Source organism: Phalangium opilio, unplaced genomic scaffold (genome assembly GCF_054372755.1).
Source record: "Phalangium opilio isolate 3A_F unplaced genomic scaffold, DU_Popi_V2 ptg000032l_1, whole genome shotgun sequence".
Classification (NCBI taxonomy): domain Eukaryota; kingdom Metazoa; phylum Arthropoda; class Arachnida; order Opiliones; family Phalangiidae; genus Phalangium; species Phalangium opilio.
The window spans coordinates 3,238,982-3,256,527 of NW_028324159.1; the positions used below are offsets into that span (position 1 = coordinate 3,238,982).

Below are 17,546 nucleotides of genomic sequence, written 5' to 3' on the forward strand. Positions count from 1 at the left end.
ATTTCCCTTAGGTGTGTTGGGGGTAGTAAACATGGGGTTTATTCTTAAAGATCAACAAGTTTGCAGCCAAAGTTTTGAAGTAAATTGTACCCCTCTATCACTAAGAATAGCTTTAGGAGCTCCCCACCTGGTAATAATAGACTTAAAGGCTTGAACACAAGTTTTAGCAGTAATAGTCTTCAGTGGAATCATTTCCACGAACTTTGTCATATAATCGACAAAGACTATTAAATACTTGTAATGATGTCTACTTTGAGGGAAAGGTCCCATTATGTCGACACTAATTTGGTTCCAAGGACTTGTCAATTCGGAGGGTTGCATTAGCCCTGGCTTCTTTCTATTCCTAGCCTTAAACTGTTGGCATAATGTACTACCTCTAACGTAATCCTGAACATCTCTTACTATAGCGGGCCACCAATATCTATAAATTACTTTGCTCAGGGTTTTATCCTTGCCCCTATGAGCAGATAAAGGGTGATCATGAAATAATCGCATGGCTTCTAACCTTAACCGAGGAGGTAAATATATTTTCTCAGGTTGATTTCTATAAGGTCTTCTATAAAGAAGATTATTTTTCAGTTCAAACAATTTATGCCTAACTGGGTCTGGTTCTTGTAAGGACTTTAGTATAGGGGAAGCAAAAGGGTCTTCCCTTTGGGATTTTCTTACATCTTCCAATGTAAACACTGAGTATAACGATCTAGGACCTGGGGGACGTATTTGACCTTCAACAGTGTCGCAAGAGGAGGTTGAGGAACTATCATCGGTAGAATTTGAACTTGTATTACTACTAGTTGGATCCTGTAGACTAGTAGATGAGGAAAGGGAAGAGCTAAAATTAATGCTTAAGACGTTTATCGGGGCTCTCGATAACGCGTCAGCTACCACATTCTCTACTCCTTTCTTGTGTTTAATGTTAAAGTCAAACGTTTGAAGATACATGGCCCATTTAACTAGGCGATAATTTGGTTCCCTAATATTGAACAGCCATTGCAAAGCTTGATGGTCAGTGAAAACTGTGAACTTACGACCTTCTAAAAAGGGTCTAAATTTTTTAACTGCCCAACAAATAGCTAAACATTCTTTCTCGCTAGTGGAGTATATAGTTTCGGCATCTTTAAGTCCAGTACTAGCATATGCTATAGGGACTTCTGTATCATCCTGAATTTTGGGATAGAAGGGCACCTAACCCTGCGTCACTAGCATCTGTAGTTAGAATGCAAGGGGGATCCCTTCTAAAGGAAACCAAAGGCGGCGCCTTGCATATTTCTTCCTTTATTTTATCGAATGGCATCTGCTGTTCAGTACCCCAATTAAATTTCTGACCTTTTTCTTTGGGAGCTACTATTTGAGAATAGTGATTAATAAACCGGTTATGTCAACCTGCCATCCCTAAAAATCTTTGGACTTCCTTAAAGGGATAGAATCAATCTTTTGACTACAAACGAAAAGCTTTCATTTTTTTAAATCAGATAGAACCTAAAATTACGTTTTCAAAAATATATATATATTGATAGTTTTAATAACTTAACTATTTTTAATTAATGTTTAAAAGAATTAGTTTTCGGCGCCGCTCCCATCACTGCTCCCTCTACAGTCGTTCGGCAAAAACACGAGCGAACCACCTACATTACCCCGCTAGCCTCCTCTCACACGGAAATATAGTAGATTTACACCTAAAAGTAGTTTTCATACTATTGTGCATTTTGCATTTTCGGCAAATTAGTATTTTTCATGGAAGCTAAGCCTTTGCCAAAATAGCGCAAAAATGAGGTGTTTTGGCCATTACCCGTAACTATTTTGACAAATCTCTATCATCCCAACTCTACAACGTAACCAAGAGTTAAGGAAACAAAGGATAATAAACATGATAAATCAGAATTATGTTTACAAATGTCTTCTCGAATATGCGCCGCTTCCCCAGTGAAGGAGAAAAGCTACTATACAGTGATCTAGAGCTACCTATATACTCCTATTTCCAAACAACCAATGAATCAGTGGACGTTAGCAACGTCACTAGGGTAACAAAACAAGTTGGGTGGTATTCGCGGCTAGTTTGAATTTCAAAATATCTAACGTACTTTTCTTAATTTTAAACGGTTTAATTCGATTTTTTTTTTGGCACACATAATTTTAGGCACATTTTTTAACCTAAAACTGCCCTCATCTTGTACTAGTCGGAAATCCTTGATTCTATCCCTTTAATATTTTTAGGTGGAGTGAATTTCTGAATGGCTTCTTTTTTTGAAGGATCAATATGCACTCCTTTTTCATTAACTATGTGACCGAAAATAACTGCTTCTTTTTGAGCAAACCGACATTTCCTTAACTGTAGGGTGAGACCCGCTTCCTTTAATCTATTTAGGACGTATTCCAAACACGTTAAGTGCTGATCCTAATCCTCACTAAGAGAGATCAAATCGTCTAAATAGTCAATTAACTGAAAATAATCGGCGTCTCTAAAAATCTCGTCGATTAAACGTTGGAAAGAGCTAGGGGCGTTACAAAGCCCAAAATGGAGTACATTAAACTCGTACTTTCTCATGTGAGTCACGAAAGCAGTTTTTTTTCTACTCTTAGGGTGCATTTGCACTTGCCAATACCCTGATTTAAGGTCATGTGTTGTTATAAATTTCGGTCTTCCAACCCTAGCTAACATGTCCTCTATATTAGGCAAAGGATAAGGGTCCTTAATGGTAAGACTATTTAGTTTTCTGTAATCAATACAAAACCTATAGAGTTTACCCGGTTTGTTTGATCAACTAAAACTACGGGCGAAGCCCAAGGAGATACAGAGGGTCTAATGATCCAACATTCCTTACTTGTAATTTAAAGGATGAACTAAGAACTCCTCTCCTCTTTTTGCAATTCACTACCATGGAACAATTAAGGAATTCCTGTAGGACTATTGAAAAAGATATCCAAGTAAGGAAAAGGAATGCCGAGAAACGGGAAAAGAGGAAATCTCCCCCTAAACCTAAGGCTGAGTCCCTTTGCCCAGCAAACTGGGGCTCCGAACATAGTCATTGTTCCCCTGGGCAGTGTCAAAGCCCTTCTAATCCTCCTACTTCTCCTTCACATCCTAAATGGGAATATCCCTTACAACCTTTAGACTCTAGAGCCAAAGCTAAGGCTAACAACTCCTATAGAGGTCAAAGATCCTATACAAGATATAATAATCAGAGATCAAAATCTCCTCGTCGTCAATTGGCCTTGTCCTACCCATCTACACGTACTATCACGTGTTTCAATTGTCAGAAACCTGGTCATCTTGCACCCGACTGTCAAGAATAAAAGGTTAGCAAGTCGGGGGAAGCCAAAGCGGGAGAGATCCCTCGTGGTCCCTCTCCCGGTGCCCAATAAATACCCCTACCAAGAAGCGTGTCGCTTTCCTCCTGAAGATTGAATCCGTCAGGAAAGGTTCAGTTTATAAAAGGGTCACCATTCCCGTTACCTTTGATCACGCATCAGTTCACGCTAAGTTAGATAGTGGGGCTGATGCCTCTAAAACTGACAAAAGATTTGTAAATTTAGAAACTCTTCAGAATTACCTGAAGATGAGCAATTAGATTGTGTAGTTTGCGGCGATGGCCGATATACTTTTACAAAAGGTTCTCAAGAACTAGAGTTTACTCTTAAGTCAAACGAAAGTGAGAAACTATTTAAATTTAAATTCTACATAGTTCCTTCCCTCAATAGTGACTTTATATTGGGTCAAGATTTCCTTGAAGAAAATAGGGTTACATTTTAAATCATCTCAATGTTTAGCGGGTAACTTAAAGATCCCCTTTTTCAATTCCATCTGAAAAGGATCCTATAGATAAGGAGATTGTGAATAGTATTAGGGACGCAGTTTCCGCAGCCCCTATCTCTGATGTACAACGTCATCAATTAGAATCCCTTTTATTGAAATTTCCTGAGTTATTTTCGGATAAAGTAGGAAGAACAGGACTAGTCTTCCATGAGATTCATACGGGTAATAGTGCGCCCATAAAATCTCAGCCTTATCGTGTCAATGATCAGAAAAAGAAAATAATAGAACAACATGTTAGGGAAATGTTGGATGACGGCATCATTAGACCCTCTGTATCTCCTTGGGCTTCGCCCGTAGTTTTAGTTGATCAAACAAACCGGGTAAACTCTATAGGTTTTGTATTGATTACAAAAAACTAAATAGTCTTACCATTAAGGACCCTTATCCTTTGCCTAATATAGAGGACATGTTAGCTAGGGTTGGAAGACCGAAATTTATAACAACACATGACCTTAAATCAGGGTATTGGCAAGTGCAAATGCACCCTAAGAGTAGAGAAAAAACTGCTTTCGTGACTCACATGAGAAAGTACGAGTTTAATGTACTCCATTTTGGGCTTTGTAACGCCCCTAGCTCTTTCCAACGTTTAATCGACGAGATTTTTAGAGAAGCCGATTATTTTCAGTTAATTGACTATTTAGACGATTTGATCTCTCTTAGTGAGGATTAGGATCAGCACTTAACGTGTTTGGAATACGTCCTAAATAGATTAAAGGAAGCGGGTCTCACCCTACAGTTAAGGAAATGTCGGTTTGCTCAAAAAGAAGCAGTTATTTTCGGTCACATAGTTAATGAAAAAGGAGTGCATATTGATCCTTCAAAAAAAGAAGCCATTCAGAAATTCACTCCACCTAAAAATATTAAGGAAGTCCAAAGATTTTTAGGGATGGCAGGTTGACATAACCGGTTTATTAATCACTATTCTCAAATAGTAGCTCCCAAAGAAAAAGGTCAGAAATTTAATTGGGGTACTGAACAGCAGATGCCATTCGATAAAATAAAGGAAGAAATATGCAAGGCGCCGCCTTTGGTTTCCTTTAGAAGGGATCCCCCTTGCATTCTAACTACAGATGCTAGTGACGCAGGGTTAGGTGCCCTTCTATCCCAAAATTCAGGATGATACAGAAGTCCCTATAGCATATGCTAGTACTGGACTTAAAGATGCCGAAACTATATACTCCACTAGCGAGAAAGAATGTTTAGCTATTTGTTGGGCAGTTAAAAAATTTAGACCCTTTTTAGAAGGTCGTAAGTTCACAGTTTTCACTGACCATCAAGCTTTGCAATGGCTGTTCAATATTAGGGAACCAAATTATCGCCTAGTTAAATGGGCCATGTATCTTCAAACGTTTGACTTTAACATTAAACACAAGAAAGGAGTAGAGAATGTGGTAGCTGACGCGTTATCGAGAGCCCCGATAAACGTCTTAAGCATTAATTTTAGCTCTTCCCTTTCCTCATCTACTAGTCTACAGGATCCAACTAGTAGTAATACAAGTTCAAATTCTACCGATGATAGTTCCTCAACCTCCTCTTGCGACACTGTTGAAGGTCAAATACGTCCCCCAGGTCCTAGATCGTTATACTCAGTGTTTACATTGGAAGATGTAAGAAAATCCCAAAGGGAAGACCCTTTTGCTTCCCCTATACTAAAGTCCTTACAAGAACCAGACCCAGTTAGGCATAAATTGTTTGAACTGAAAAATAATCTTCTTTATAGAAGACCTTATAGAAATCAACCTGAGAAAATATATTTACCTCCTCGGTTAAGGTTAGAAGCCATGCGATTATTTCATGATCACCCTTTATCTGCTCATAGGGGCAAGGATAAAACCCTGAGCAAAGTAATTTATAGATATTGGTGGCCCGCTATAGTAAGAGATGTTCAGGATTACGTTAGAGGTAGTACATTATGCCAACAGTTAAAGGCTAGGAATAGAAAGAAGCCAGGGCTAATGCAACCCTCCGAATTGACAAGTCCTTGGAACCAAATTAGTGTCGACATAATGGGACCTTTCCCTCAAAGTAGACATCATTACAAGTATTTAATAGTCTTTGTCGATTATATGACAAAGTTCGTGGAAATGATTCCACTGAAGACTATTACTGCTAAAACTTGTGTTCAAGCCTTTAAGTCTATTATTACCAGGTGGGGAGCTCCTAAAGCTATTCTTAGTGATAGAGGGGTACAATTTACTTCAAAACTTTGGCTGCAAACTTGTTGATCTTTAAGAATAAACCCCATGTTTACTACCCCCAACACACCTAAGGGAAATCCCACCGAACGAGTTAATCGTGTAATAGGCGAACTTATATCATTTTATGTAGGGAATCACCACGAAAGATGGGATGAAACCCTAGACCTTCTTCAATTTGCTATCAATTCTGCACCCCACGAAACTACGGGCAGATCCCCTTTCTTTTTAAATTTAGGGCGGGAGCCACGTCTCCCTTGGGATTTAGCAATTGAAGAACCCATTCAGGACCCTGATGACCCTGGTCGTACAAAAGCTTTACAAGTTCTTAGGGAACAAATAGAATTCAGTAACGAATTATCTAAACTAGCTAAAGCTCATCAAAAGAAATACCATGACCTCCGCCATGACCTTCTTGAATTTGAAGTAGGAACTTTAGTATGGATGGAAACCCATCCTTTGTCAAGTACGACAGGCCAAATTATGAGAAAACTCAGTCCTAAATGGGTAGGTCCCTTCAAAATAGTTGCTAAACATTCCCTCGTTGTCTATGAGTTGGAGAACGATATCTCAGGAAAGAATGTAGGGAAAGTTAACCTTGAACATTTAAAACTCTACTGGACAAAAGTGGCTGTCTTCGACGATGCATCCGCTTCACAGTCAGAAGTCGCCGATGATCCTGAGCCAAGCTCTCCTACGGACGATGGTCATGCACCCCAACCAACGGAGACTTCCTCATCATCATCCTCTTCTACTTTAACGTCGCCTCCTCAGGACGATCAGGACTTAGATCAACAGATCCCTCCTGCACTACCAGAAGATTCTCATCACCCAACTGACTCTGACAGTGAACCGGGCATGGCCCTATTTGAAGACCCTCCTCTCCTACTCCGTACCAGTCACGATATGCGAGCCTTCCAGCTCACTCATCCCTCTAGTGACAGTCCGCCTTCTGCGGCAGGGGAGGCTTCCCCGTCTGATCATGAAAAATCAGTCGTGGCAACTGAGCTACCCAAATCAACTTCTAGTTTTACGGAAGAGATTCTGACGCCAGAGCAAACTTCTGCACACTCAGTCGTGGAACCAGAGCTACCCCAATCACCTTCTTCTGGCTTCTCGGAAGAGATTTTGACACCTGAACAGATTTCTCAGTCGCATTCCCAATCGCTGCGTGAGTCCGAAAGTTCATCGGCCACATTATCGGAGTCGATGAGGACCCCAAGATTAAACAGGGCTACCTTACCCGATGCCTATATAGAGCCTTTTCGATTGGGATGGCGTAGAGAAGTGTGTAAGAGAGCAACGGCTATGCCGGGAGGAAATGAAGTCGATATCTATTACCGACCTCCTAACAATTAACGACTACGATCAAAATGCGAGGTCCAAGTTTACCTTCAAAATAATATGATCCCTAACCTAACCAGGGAACATTTTTCTTTTACCCGAGAGCCAATCTCAGTTTTCCCGTGGGAGTTTATCACTTCTAGGAGATTAGTTGAATCCTGTAAAAATTAAAGCGGTTAGTTGAAAACTGTAAAAATTAAAGCGGTTAGTTGAAAACTGTAAAAATTAAAGAAATTAGTTTAAACCTGTAACAATTAAAGAAATTAGTTTAAACCTGTAACATTTAAAGAAATTAGTTTAAACCTGTAACAATTAAAGAAATTAGTTCAATACTTAATAAATTACACTCGCTACTTTTTACTTAACTTTAATCAAAGCAGTGATCAAAGGAATGGTAACTGTCGTCTGCTGTGAGAGGCTGACAGCGTTCAGCACAGAATGTTACCGAAGCAACCATTAAAACCGGTGTTTAACCGGTAACTCATTTGTCAGTTTATGAAAAAACATTTTGAATTTGGTGTATAATTTGATAGTTTACATCTGAGTCTGCGCGGAATTTGCACCAATCACTGAGCCAAGGCAAGGAACGTCATCGGTAGACGTAGCCAATTAAAAGGCCAAGGGCAATGGTTGACGGTCCAATCAGAGAGCCAAGGGCAGAAGGAGGAGCTTAACTTTTCTGCAGAATACGGCCGCCGGTCACAAATAGGTGTGCACCTTAACTCTATAAACGAAAGATGCTCTTGGCCATTTTTATCCATAGCCCCCTCGATTGCGCGGATGCATCTTTCAGTGCTACGTTTTTAAATTTAAATTTTTTTGTCTTATATTCGTCTCTCTTGGACTCCTCACGCACTCCATCATTTTTATACTGGACATTTGGCCAACGACCTTTCGTGGAATAAATAAAATGGTCCCTGACCATTGACAAGAAAGCAATGTATATTACTATATCGGTTTGAATCCATCTGTGCGTGATCGAGTGCGCTTCACCCATGTTAAATACCCGTTTCCTGGTAGCAGATGACGTTTCGGTAACGATACAATGGGTACGAAAATCTCAAGACAATCGCTGTTTTCTTGATGTGTGGTTGATGGGCTTGAGACGTCTTGGTGACGTAAAAGGCTGTTGAACGGAAAAGTGACATTTTGAAGTTAGCGCTGCTTTAGAAAATGGAGTTGGGGAAACGTCGTACTGGCCCTCTAAACGTTACGAAGCGCAAATGGCTCTTTTAAATTATTAACGAGCTTGCAAATAATGAAATTGTTTAAGAAAATTATGTCCATTTGAACGGTAGAAGTAGTTTTGTAAAGATAACTAATAAAACTACAGTAGGAATAGCATTATTGGAATTTAATTTTTAAATCCCGCGCCAACTTTTCGTCTGTCAAGTGTTCAACAGTCAAGCGCTACGTCACGCCATCAAAAAACCATATCGATTAGATGGTTTTTTCGATGGGTAAGCGCTGAGCACCATGACGTCAAAACCGGAAACGCGAAAAAGCGTTCAGTAGCGAAAATCTGACATCGCTTAGTAAGCGCTGTCATCAAAGAGCGTTACTGAACGTACCCAATAGTTAATAGAATTAAGTGGAAATAGATGCGGTGTTTTTAATTAAGAAGAATTAAAGCCCAAAGTAAGTGATCTAATTTTTCTTTTTTGAAGCCCCTTGACTTTATGGCAGTCTTAGGTACGCTTAGATCGCTTTCTCGCTTGCTTGTTGGTTCTATTGTTTGACTTAAGCGTAAGTTACGCGTAACTTGGTTAAGTCTGGCTTCTGTGCTTGCTTGTTGAGGGTAGTGTTTGACTTGAGTTTAATTTTCGCGAAACTTGGTTTAGTATCGCCTTCATGCATTCTTGTTGGTGGTTGCGTTTAACTTGAGCTTAAGTTACGCGTAACTTGGGTAAGTCTGGCTTCTGTGCTTGCTTGTTGAGGGTAGTGTTTGACTTGAGTTTAATTTTCGCGAAACTTGGTTTAGTATCGCCTTCATGCATTCTTGTTGGTGGTTGCGTTTAACTTGAGCTTAAGTTACGCGTAACTTGGGTAAGTCTGGCTTCTGTGCTTGCTTGTTGAGGGTAGTGTTTGACTTGAGTTTAAGTTTCGCGTAACTTGGTTTAGTATCGCCTTCATGCATGCTTGTTGGTGTTAGTGTTTCACTTGAGCGTAAGTTACGCGTAACTTGGTTAAGTCTGGCTTCTGTGCTTGCTTGTTGTTGGTTTTGATTGACTTAAGCGTAAGTTACGCAAACCATTCTTTATTTATAGGATTTATAGTTTTGTAGTTTATTAGTCATTCAACTTTGGAGCAAAGAACAACTGTTCTCAAGAATGGGTAATATATATTTTTTATTCTAATTTTATCTCTGTTGCTAATATTTTTTTAGAATTTTATCACGCTATTGCCATTTTATTTTATTTTATTAGCTCAATCGAGATATCTGACCTTTGACTACGTCAGAAATAAGTTATTGGAACTGCAATGTGCAGATAAAAATGTTCCAAAATCCAAAAAATACGACTTTCATGATTTAATCACGCAAATTTAACATCACTGCGGAAATGTTTCCGCCCATGACGTAAACAGGTTCTTCATGGCTTCCCATGAAGTTGACAAAATGTGCTCAAGCAATGAGCTAAAAAAAACGTGGTATCGTGTAATATACAGAGTTTTTCCAGACGCAAAGTAATTATAAATTTTTATTAATAGATTTGTTATTTATTAAATTTTTGACTTTGGTTAAATTTTATAAACAGCAACAATAGCACGGCCATCAATCGAAGTGCTAAAAGTTTCGCGCGATTTATGGGAAGAAGAATAGACAAAAAAGAACCGAGTCCCCTCGCTGATATGATAACGTCGTTCATTGTCAAGCTAGTGTGTACGTGTAATATGGAATATTATTTTTATATTAGGTTTGGTTAATTTTATTTCTTCGTAAAACAGACACAAAGAATGGGCGTAATTCAAATACAAAGAGCGCTTTCAGGAATGAGATAATCGAAGCGTACGACTCAATAAGAAACGATTATCCAATTTGGAAAAACAACCTCTGCCTCCCGTCAGACCTTTTGAGTTTTTTTGTGCACGCTGGAGATGAGAGCAACTTAGACCCAAGATTCTCTGTTGCTGGTAACTTTCTTATTATATTATTATATTTCCAAATATTTCTGTGCTGTATGATAGAAGCCACGGTTGTGGGTCATAACGGCAAAGCTTGCATTTTTATCTGCATGATACCTTTAGGATTTCCTTTAAATAACTTATTTTTATTATGAAGAATATGTTAGTGTAACTAGAGGGTGTTGTTTACTGAGCAATGAATTTCTCAATGGAATTAGTAATAACACTTAAGTAATATATTATTTATAATTGTAAGCTTATAGAAATATAGAGTTACTTTCATATTTTGAAAATGACATAGAGAGGTTTATTTATATTTCCAAACTTCTTAAACTTTAGTTTTTGTATTTTTGTTCCACCTTAGGAGACACAGACGCGGAGGAAGAGGTTTTACCAGCCCCTCAAACGTGTAGTACTTTGACAGAAAATGTCGTAGCGGAGGCTCTTTCCTCATTGGAGGAACAGTTGGCATTAAAAGAAAAAAATTAAAGATATGTAATTTAATGCATGTGAAGATGATGTTGAAAGTTGCAGTTTGAGTGACATAATGGGCGGTCATTTTATGTAATTCTTTTCTAAATTTTATTTCAAATCTAGTCCATTTAAATGATTCTAAAATATTCTTACTAATTTGATTTATTTAATTATAATTGAATCCCGAAATTGATTACGAAATTGATTATTTTTTTTGTATCTAGAAACTCCGTTTGCAACGAGACTCTCTAAAAAACGATTTAGAGATCACGGAAGAGGAAATTTTAAAAACCAAAAATTCAATGAAAGATCTCAAGAAAAAGATTAAGATAAAAACTGATAATGAAAACGCAGCCAAAAAATTAAGGAAAAAAATTCCTCAACATTTTTCTGAAAAACTTGACCAGTTGTGCGACGTCCTACCATTTTTAGATAGTCTACAACAAGAATTGAAAGTCGCCACCTACGAAGATGCTATAAAATCTCTGATGCAAATGAGCCAAAGAGGTAATCTTTATGACATATTGTATTTCAGTTTGCAAATCTTAATTCATTTTGCTTTAAATTTCCCAGTAGGTTTAGCGGTTGAAAATAAGGAGTTGGGTGGTAAGTACGCAGACTTTTTTGCATTTCTTTACTCTATATTTAGAGTATAATTTAAAGGTAAAATGTAAATATTAGTGTCCCCTTTTTAAATCTAATTAGATACGGAAGATTATATTAAAACCATAAAATTTATAGTATTTTTCAATTGGATGTGACTATATCGTTCTGTTTCGAAATTTTTCTACAGAAAGTTCAAAAGCAACATTTTCAAATAATGATGGCAATTTGAAATATTTAACGGATAGTGAGTACAATGGTGAATTTAGATAATTAATGGTAACACGATTTCAACTATATCGTTCTTTTTCGTTAATTTTTCAATTTATTGCCAGAAAATTCAAATGGAGAAATTCCAGAAAATGTTCAAATGTCCAAAAAGCCCGCGGATGGTAAGTACAAAGTTAAATTTATCATTTCTTGACCCATTTCCTTGGGCGTACTTAAATGTTATTTGTATATATTTTCATTATATTTACAATATACAGATGAATAAGGTCCTATGGACAGTTTTGAAAATAGCGAGGATTGTAAGTATAAATATAAATAAGCGTCTCTTGACCCATTTTTTCGATAGTTTTGATGTTTTCAAATTTCAACACCTTTCTGTTTTACTAAATAATATGTATTCCTTAGCAAATTCCGAAATGGAAAATACAAGCGCAGAGAATTTAGAAAACATCGCAAATGGTAAGTTCAAATGCTAAATTAGCACTTATTGACCCGTTTGGAAGGGTCTTATTAAACGCAAAAACTTCATTATCAAAGTTTGTTTCATTTTATATAAAATTTACTTTAGAAATAATTCCTGCTCAAGACCAAAATCTGAATATCAATGATGGTTAGTATAAATTTTATTTGTAATGGGGGAAAAATTAAGGGCCGACTTTTTTTAAAGTAGCACGGTTTGTTTATCCATGAAGGGGTTATAATATGTGTTTTTTCGATAATTTTGAATTCGTTTCCAAAGTTTTATGAAGCAACGAAATTTGAAAATGTCAGAGAAAAATAACTTTCTGAAAACTGATATCGCAACTTTGTTTATTACAGACTTTATTGATATAAATCTCGGACCAGTAAATAACCGTAAGTGTGCCTGATTTTAACATTAATCTCAACTCTTTCTTCTAATGGATTTTAATGGCAATATATAATAGAAAATATTTATACTATTAACTAGAAACGTCAAACGAAACTGCTTTTGTAGCAGATCTCGACGATAATGTTGTGGGAACTAGTAGCAACATTTTAACGGTTGCGATGAATCAAGTAATTGGTGAGTGCTTTATCACAATTTGATAAAATATGACAGCGTACATTTAAATATTTTTTTTAGGATTCTCCACCGAAAACCCTCATCCTTGTGAGACAAGTAAGTTTCCTAATTTAATGCAACTGATTCGTTATTTTATGTAACTGAGAAAATATTTGTTAAGGTGAACTATTGAACGAAACCTTTGATGAGCCATCGCCCGCCAAAAAAGTTAAAAAAAAAAATAAAAAACAACTCTTTGACACATTATCAAAACTTAAATAGTTGTAAAAATGTAAAGATATATCAATATTTTTTCAAAATCTAAAAATATCAGACCTGATTTTTTCTTCCATGTTTGTCACTCCGCGACAATTTCTAATTCACTTTTGGGATTTAGCCCGTTAAATCCAATTTGATTTTGCAACAAATTCAGAATATAAAAACTCGTTGTATTCAGAAGTTGCTAAAACATCGCTGGTCAGTCGTTCTTGCTGTCCAACACGCTTCTTTGTTCGTTAAACCTAGTATCAGTGTTATTTTTTGTATTATATTATATCGTGCTCTTATGGTCTATCTCCACGGAATTTAATGCTTTTCTAATTGTAAAATAACTTGCGTTTCGAGTTTAAAAGTACCGTTGCTCGCTCATCCTAGTCCATTGGGTCTAGAGCTAAATATTTAAAGAAAACCAAGGCTTTGCGATTGACGGAACTCTGGAATCTCGAGAATTGAAAAAAGAGTAGATTTTTTATTTTAAAAATCCTAGAATTGTCAAGTGCTCTTCGTTTTTAGTCTGCTCCCGTATTAAATGTTGAGAAATATATTTATGGTAATACTCACCTTCTTGACAAATTGGTGATAATTTGATTTCCACGTGACTGTTTTTTTAAGAAATACGACGTATGTATTTTCGTTGAGTGCGAGAATGTGCTCTCTATTTTAACGCACATCCCTGTAAAATAATCGGAAACGTTTTAATAGTCTTTACATTAACACCAACTTGCCTTCCACTATAACAGTTCGATCAGTGTTATCGAACTAAAACGTTTTATAAACTAATAATTCTACTTAAGTTAATATATGACGTTCAGGCCAATAGAAGGTGTCTTGTCGTAATAACGTTTTATGAGAATCAAATTTGTTATTTCTTTTTATTTAACTAGTTAAAATGGATATGTCTCAGGACTATCTTTCAAGAGGCGATGTGTATGAAAACTTCGTCCCATCAATAGGTTATTTTTTTATTAAGACTAATTTCATATTAATTGATTTTGTTTTATAGCGGAGACATCTGCTATCTCACATCCCTCTGCTGTTTGTGAAGGGGCATTGTTTGGCGCAATATCTAAAGGACAGCCAACCTACGAAATAAAGTCATCCCGGCATTGTCAACTTTCAACTGGAAGCGTTGTACGTTATTTGCAATCGCTGGATTTTACTAGGTATTTTCAGAGTTTTTTCCAGTTGGAAAGTAAGGTATTAATAATAATAAATACATTTAGGAGACGGGACTGGTGAGTATTTTTGAAAATTGTTTCTCAAAATTGGCTCCATGTTACGAAATATTCCAAAATGTAGTGCAATTTTGTAATTGGTAAATCGCTTTACCATTTCCAATTTCATTAAGCTAGGTTCTCACTTGACCGAAAAACTCGACGGAAAGGAACCGCCAGCGGTTTGGAAATTTTACTTTACGCTGGCCGTCAGCGGTAGAGCGTTCTCACTTGTAGCGTAAGTTAAACGAAGCGGAACCTTTATTATGTCACGTGACCATTATCGATCGTTCGAGAGATCTAAACATAGAGGGCTCTATACTGAAGTAGTTTAAAAGGTAAACAAACAAAATGGAAGACCTCAGTGATGCCGAGTTCTCGAATGAAATTATAAATACGTTATGTATTTATAATCACATAAATTTAGTGTACTTTGTGTACAAATTATATCGAGAGAGTGCCACTTGGCGGTTTTCGGTAAAGGATATATTTAAGAAGCGGCAACATCAAGGATACCAAGAAAATTTGGTGAATGAAATATCCACCATCCGCGTATTGCGCAATATGTTGAAATTTCCCGGGACATATGATAGTGACGTCACTACAACGCACATTTTCATTGGCTGACATACACGATTTACGCCGGGAACGACCGAAAAAATAGAACACGTTTTAAGTCCGACCGAAACCGGCGGAACGGCAATTCCGTCGTGCTCGGCGTTAAAGTTTTCGGTCGACTCAAGTTACGCCGGGTTTCCGTCGTATTTTCGGTCAAGTGAGAACCTAGCTTTAAAGTGTTATTTGTATGGCCCTCTCTCCGTAGAAGTCCGATTATAACAGCATTCTTATATGTTTTTTACCGTTGTATGTTGTAATCTAAATTTATATTCCAAAGGTATGGGTAAAACTCGAGCAATATGCGCCACAATTTTAGAAAACTTTGCATGCGGTAGAAAGCTGCATTTAGTTATAACTACATCATCGGCTTTTGAACTCGAATTCAGAAGAGAAATGAATATCCTGAATGGGAGGAACATTGATATTTTCAATTTAAAGTCTTTCAAATTGCAAGATGCTAAAGAAGGCGTTATTTTTACAACGTACACGAAATTAAGTTCGAAAGAAGGGAACTTGGTTTGGTCCTCGGCCATTTGTGATTTTCTAGGACTAGAGTTCGATGGATTGGTAAGTAGACATTAAAAGTTTTGGCACAAATGAATAAGAGGAGCTGTCCCTAACCAAAATTTAGGAAGAATTTTCAAGACTCTTTTTAGTATCATACGAAGTAAACTGTAAACTCCCACAGTCCAAAAACGAGACTTAAATACGCTTGAAGACATTCCTAATCCAAGACTCAAATAAAGGATATATATTTGTATTTATATGAGACTAATAATAGAATAGTTTTATAAAACTAATTTGAGACTCATAACAATCACTTTCTTGATTTTTGTCTAAGTCTCCCTCTAGTACCCTACTTTCATTCTGCAATGAACCTCCCTCTAGTCCCCTACTTTGTTACCGTCATGAGACTCCCTTTAGTAAAGTAATATGATACCATCTTGAAACTCCCTTAAGTAAACTAATTCGATACCGTCATGAGACTCCCTTTAGTAAACTAATTTGATACCGTCATGAAACTCCCTTTATTAGACTAATTTGTTACTATCATGAGACTCCCTTTATTAGACTAATTTGTTACTATCATGAGACTCCCTTTATTAGACTAATTTGTTACTATCATGAGACTCCCTTTAATAGACTAATTTGATACCATCAAGAGGCTCCCTTTACTAAACTAATCTGACACCACCTTGACATTATTTCTAGTATACACGCCTAAAATTGATATAAAAATGCCAATTCAAATTTGTTGTTTTATTCAAACAATTTTTAAGAAAACATTCCATAAAAAAGAAATTTAATTATTCATTGTTTTTAGTATTTAATTCTGCAAGAGATTTTTTTGCTCGGTTGCACTTGTTGTTTATGGTTCTTATGAATATTGATTCATCAATCGCCATTTGAGTGTAGTCAGATACAAAAACTACAGTCAGTATTAAGAAAATTTAGAATAATATGTTAGCAAACTTTTAGTTTAATAAGCATACTTACTTTTAATGGCATTGTAAACATTTTTTGGCAATCCTTTGGTACTTCTTTGGCCTAATGCAGAGTATTGAGCCAGTTTAGGAAAGGGATATAGCACTTCTAGGATTTTTCTGACAAATGTTTTGGGATCTTTAGCCGACATCATTTTTATCATGAGAAGTTGATCTTCTGGTATCATTACACCACTACCTGTGAGCAACTCAACCTTACAAAATATCGTGTTCGTCAAATACTTTTATACCAAATTATAGGTATTTTTAAACATACTTTTTTGAATCCACTTGCCATATCCATTTTATCGGTTGATGAATCCTAAATTTTCCAAAAATGTTATAGTTCTCCTAGACTATGCTTGAAATAATACATACGCGACAAATAGTTCTGATACTTTATAGTACCTCTTTTGTTTGGCAATTTGACGCTGCTTTTTTCATCAAATTCAAAAGATTTTCTAGAAACTGTATATTTGAAATTGTGGCTGAGTAAGGATAAAAATAGTAATTACCCTAATTAGTCTCCAATAATAAAAGCAACGAGGAAAACTAAAATACCTGAGCTCAAAAAGGATGATAACTCCTTTGTAACATCAGGAATGTCATTTTTTGTAAGACAGATTTCTCTAAAGTAATAAAAATTATGACAAAGATGCTCATAATCCGTTGTTTAAGTTTCATCATGCTTTGCTATATGAACGTACTCATTATTTTCATCATCTGACGCCTCTGGTAAAACTTCATCACTGTGACAAGGAACTTCTATGCCATTGGTTTCACTATAGAATTATCAAATTAGATTCAATCAGCATCAAAATTAACAGTAGGTAATAAAACCAATTAAATACCCAAAACATAAGGCATTTTTCTTAACTTTCTTTCCCGTAAACTTTTATTTAATCCCGCCCTAATTTAATTTACTTTACTTTCTTTTATTCGGTTTGTAACTTAAATTTTCTTTAATAGGGCGATCTACTTTACATTAATATAAATTTCGTTTCATTATTATTTATCCTTAAACATCAACTGAGATCAAATTATTTTTATTTACTTCATCAAGCAATCAATCTCATGAACTATCAGAAATCTACGTTTTTTTGCGATGTAAAAACCACGTAGCTTATTCATGACCTTATTTCC

The 17,546-nt window shown here is 36.4% G+C and overlaps 2 protein-coding genes and 1 long non-coding RNA gene across 3 annotated transcripts; all 3 read left to right on the forward strand.

Annotated features, from left to right (window-relative positions):
* The first annotated feature begins 9,419 nt into the window (after positions 1-9,419).
* On the forward strand, positions 9,420-11,309 carry LOC149685304 (uncharacterized). The gene is made up of 6 exons (XM_089871119.1): positions 9,420-9,687; positions 9,780-10,038; positions 10,110-10,234; positions 10,300-10,485; positions 10,841-11,040; positions 11,175-11,309. The coding sequence occupies exons 2-5, from the start codon at positions 9,947-9,949 to the stop codon at positions 10,963-10,965; spliced, it is 528 nt and encodes a 175-aa protein (XP_089727245.1). The 5' UTR covers positions 9,420-9,687; positions 9,780-9,946; the 3' UTR covers positions 10,966-11,040; positions 11,175-11,309.
* A 212-nt stretch (positions 11,310-11,521) lies between these two features.
* On the forward strand, positions 11,522-13,658 carry LOC149685305 (uncharacterized). The gene is made up of 10 exons (XM_089871120.1): positions 11,522-11,556; positions 11,656-11,800; positions 11,889-11,945; positions 12,042-12,083; positions 12,190-12,243; positions 12,353-12,394; positions 12,604-12,639; positions 12,734-12,829; positions 12,890-12,925; positions 12,990-13,658. The coding sequence occupies exons 4-10, from the start codon at positions 12,056-12,058 to the stop codon at positions 13,088-13,090; spliced, it is 393 nt and encodes a 130-aa protein (XP_089727246.1). The 5' UTR covers positions 11,522-11,556; positions 11,656-11,800; positions 11,889-11,945; positions 12,042-12,055; the 3' UTR covers positions 13,091-13,658.
* Positions 13,659-13,798: 140 nt separating this feature from the next.
* LOC149685306 (uncharacterized) lies at positions 13,799-15,502 on the forward strand. The gene is made up of 4 exons (XR_016383993.1): positions 13,799-14,040; positions 14,091-14,250; positions 14,311-14,322; positions 15,197-15,502. It is a non-coding gene; the product is annotated as an uncharacterized LOC149685306 (long non-coding RNA).
* The last annotated feature ends 2,044 nt before the right edge of the window (positions 15,503-17,546 follow it).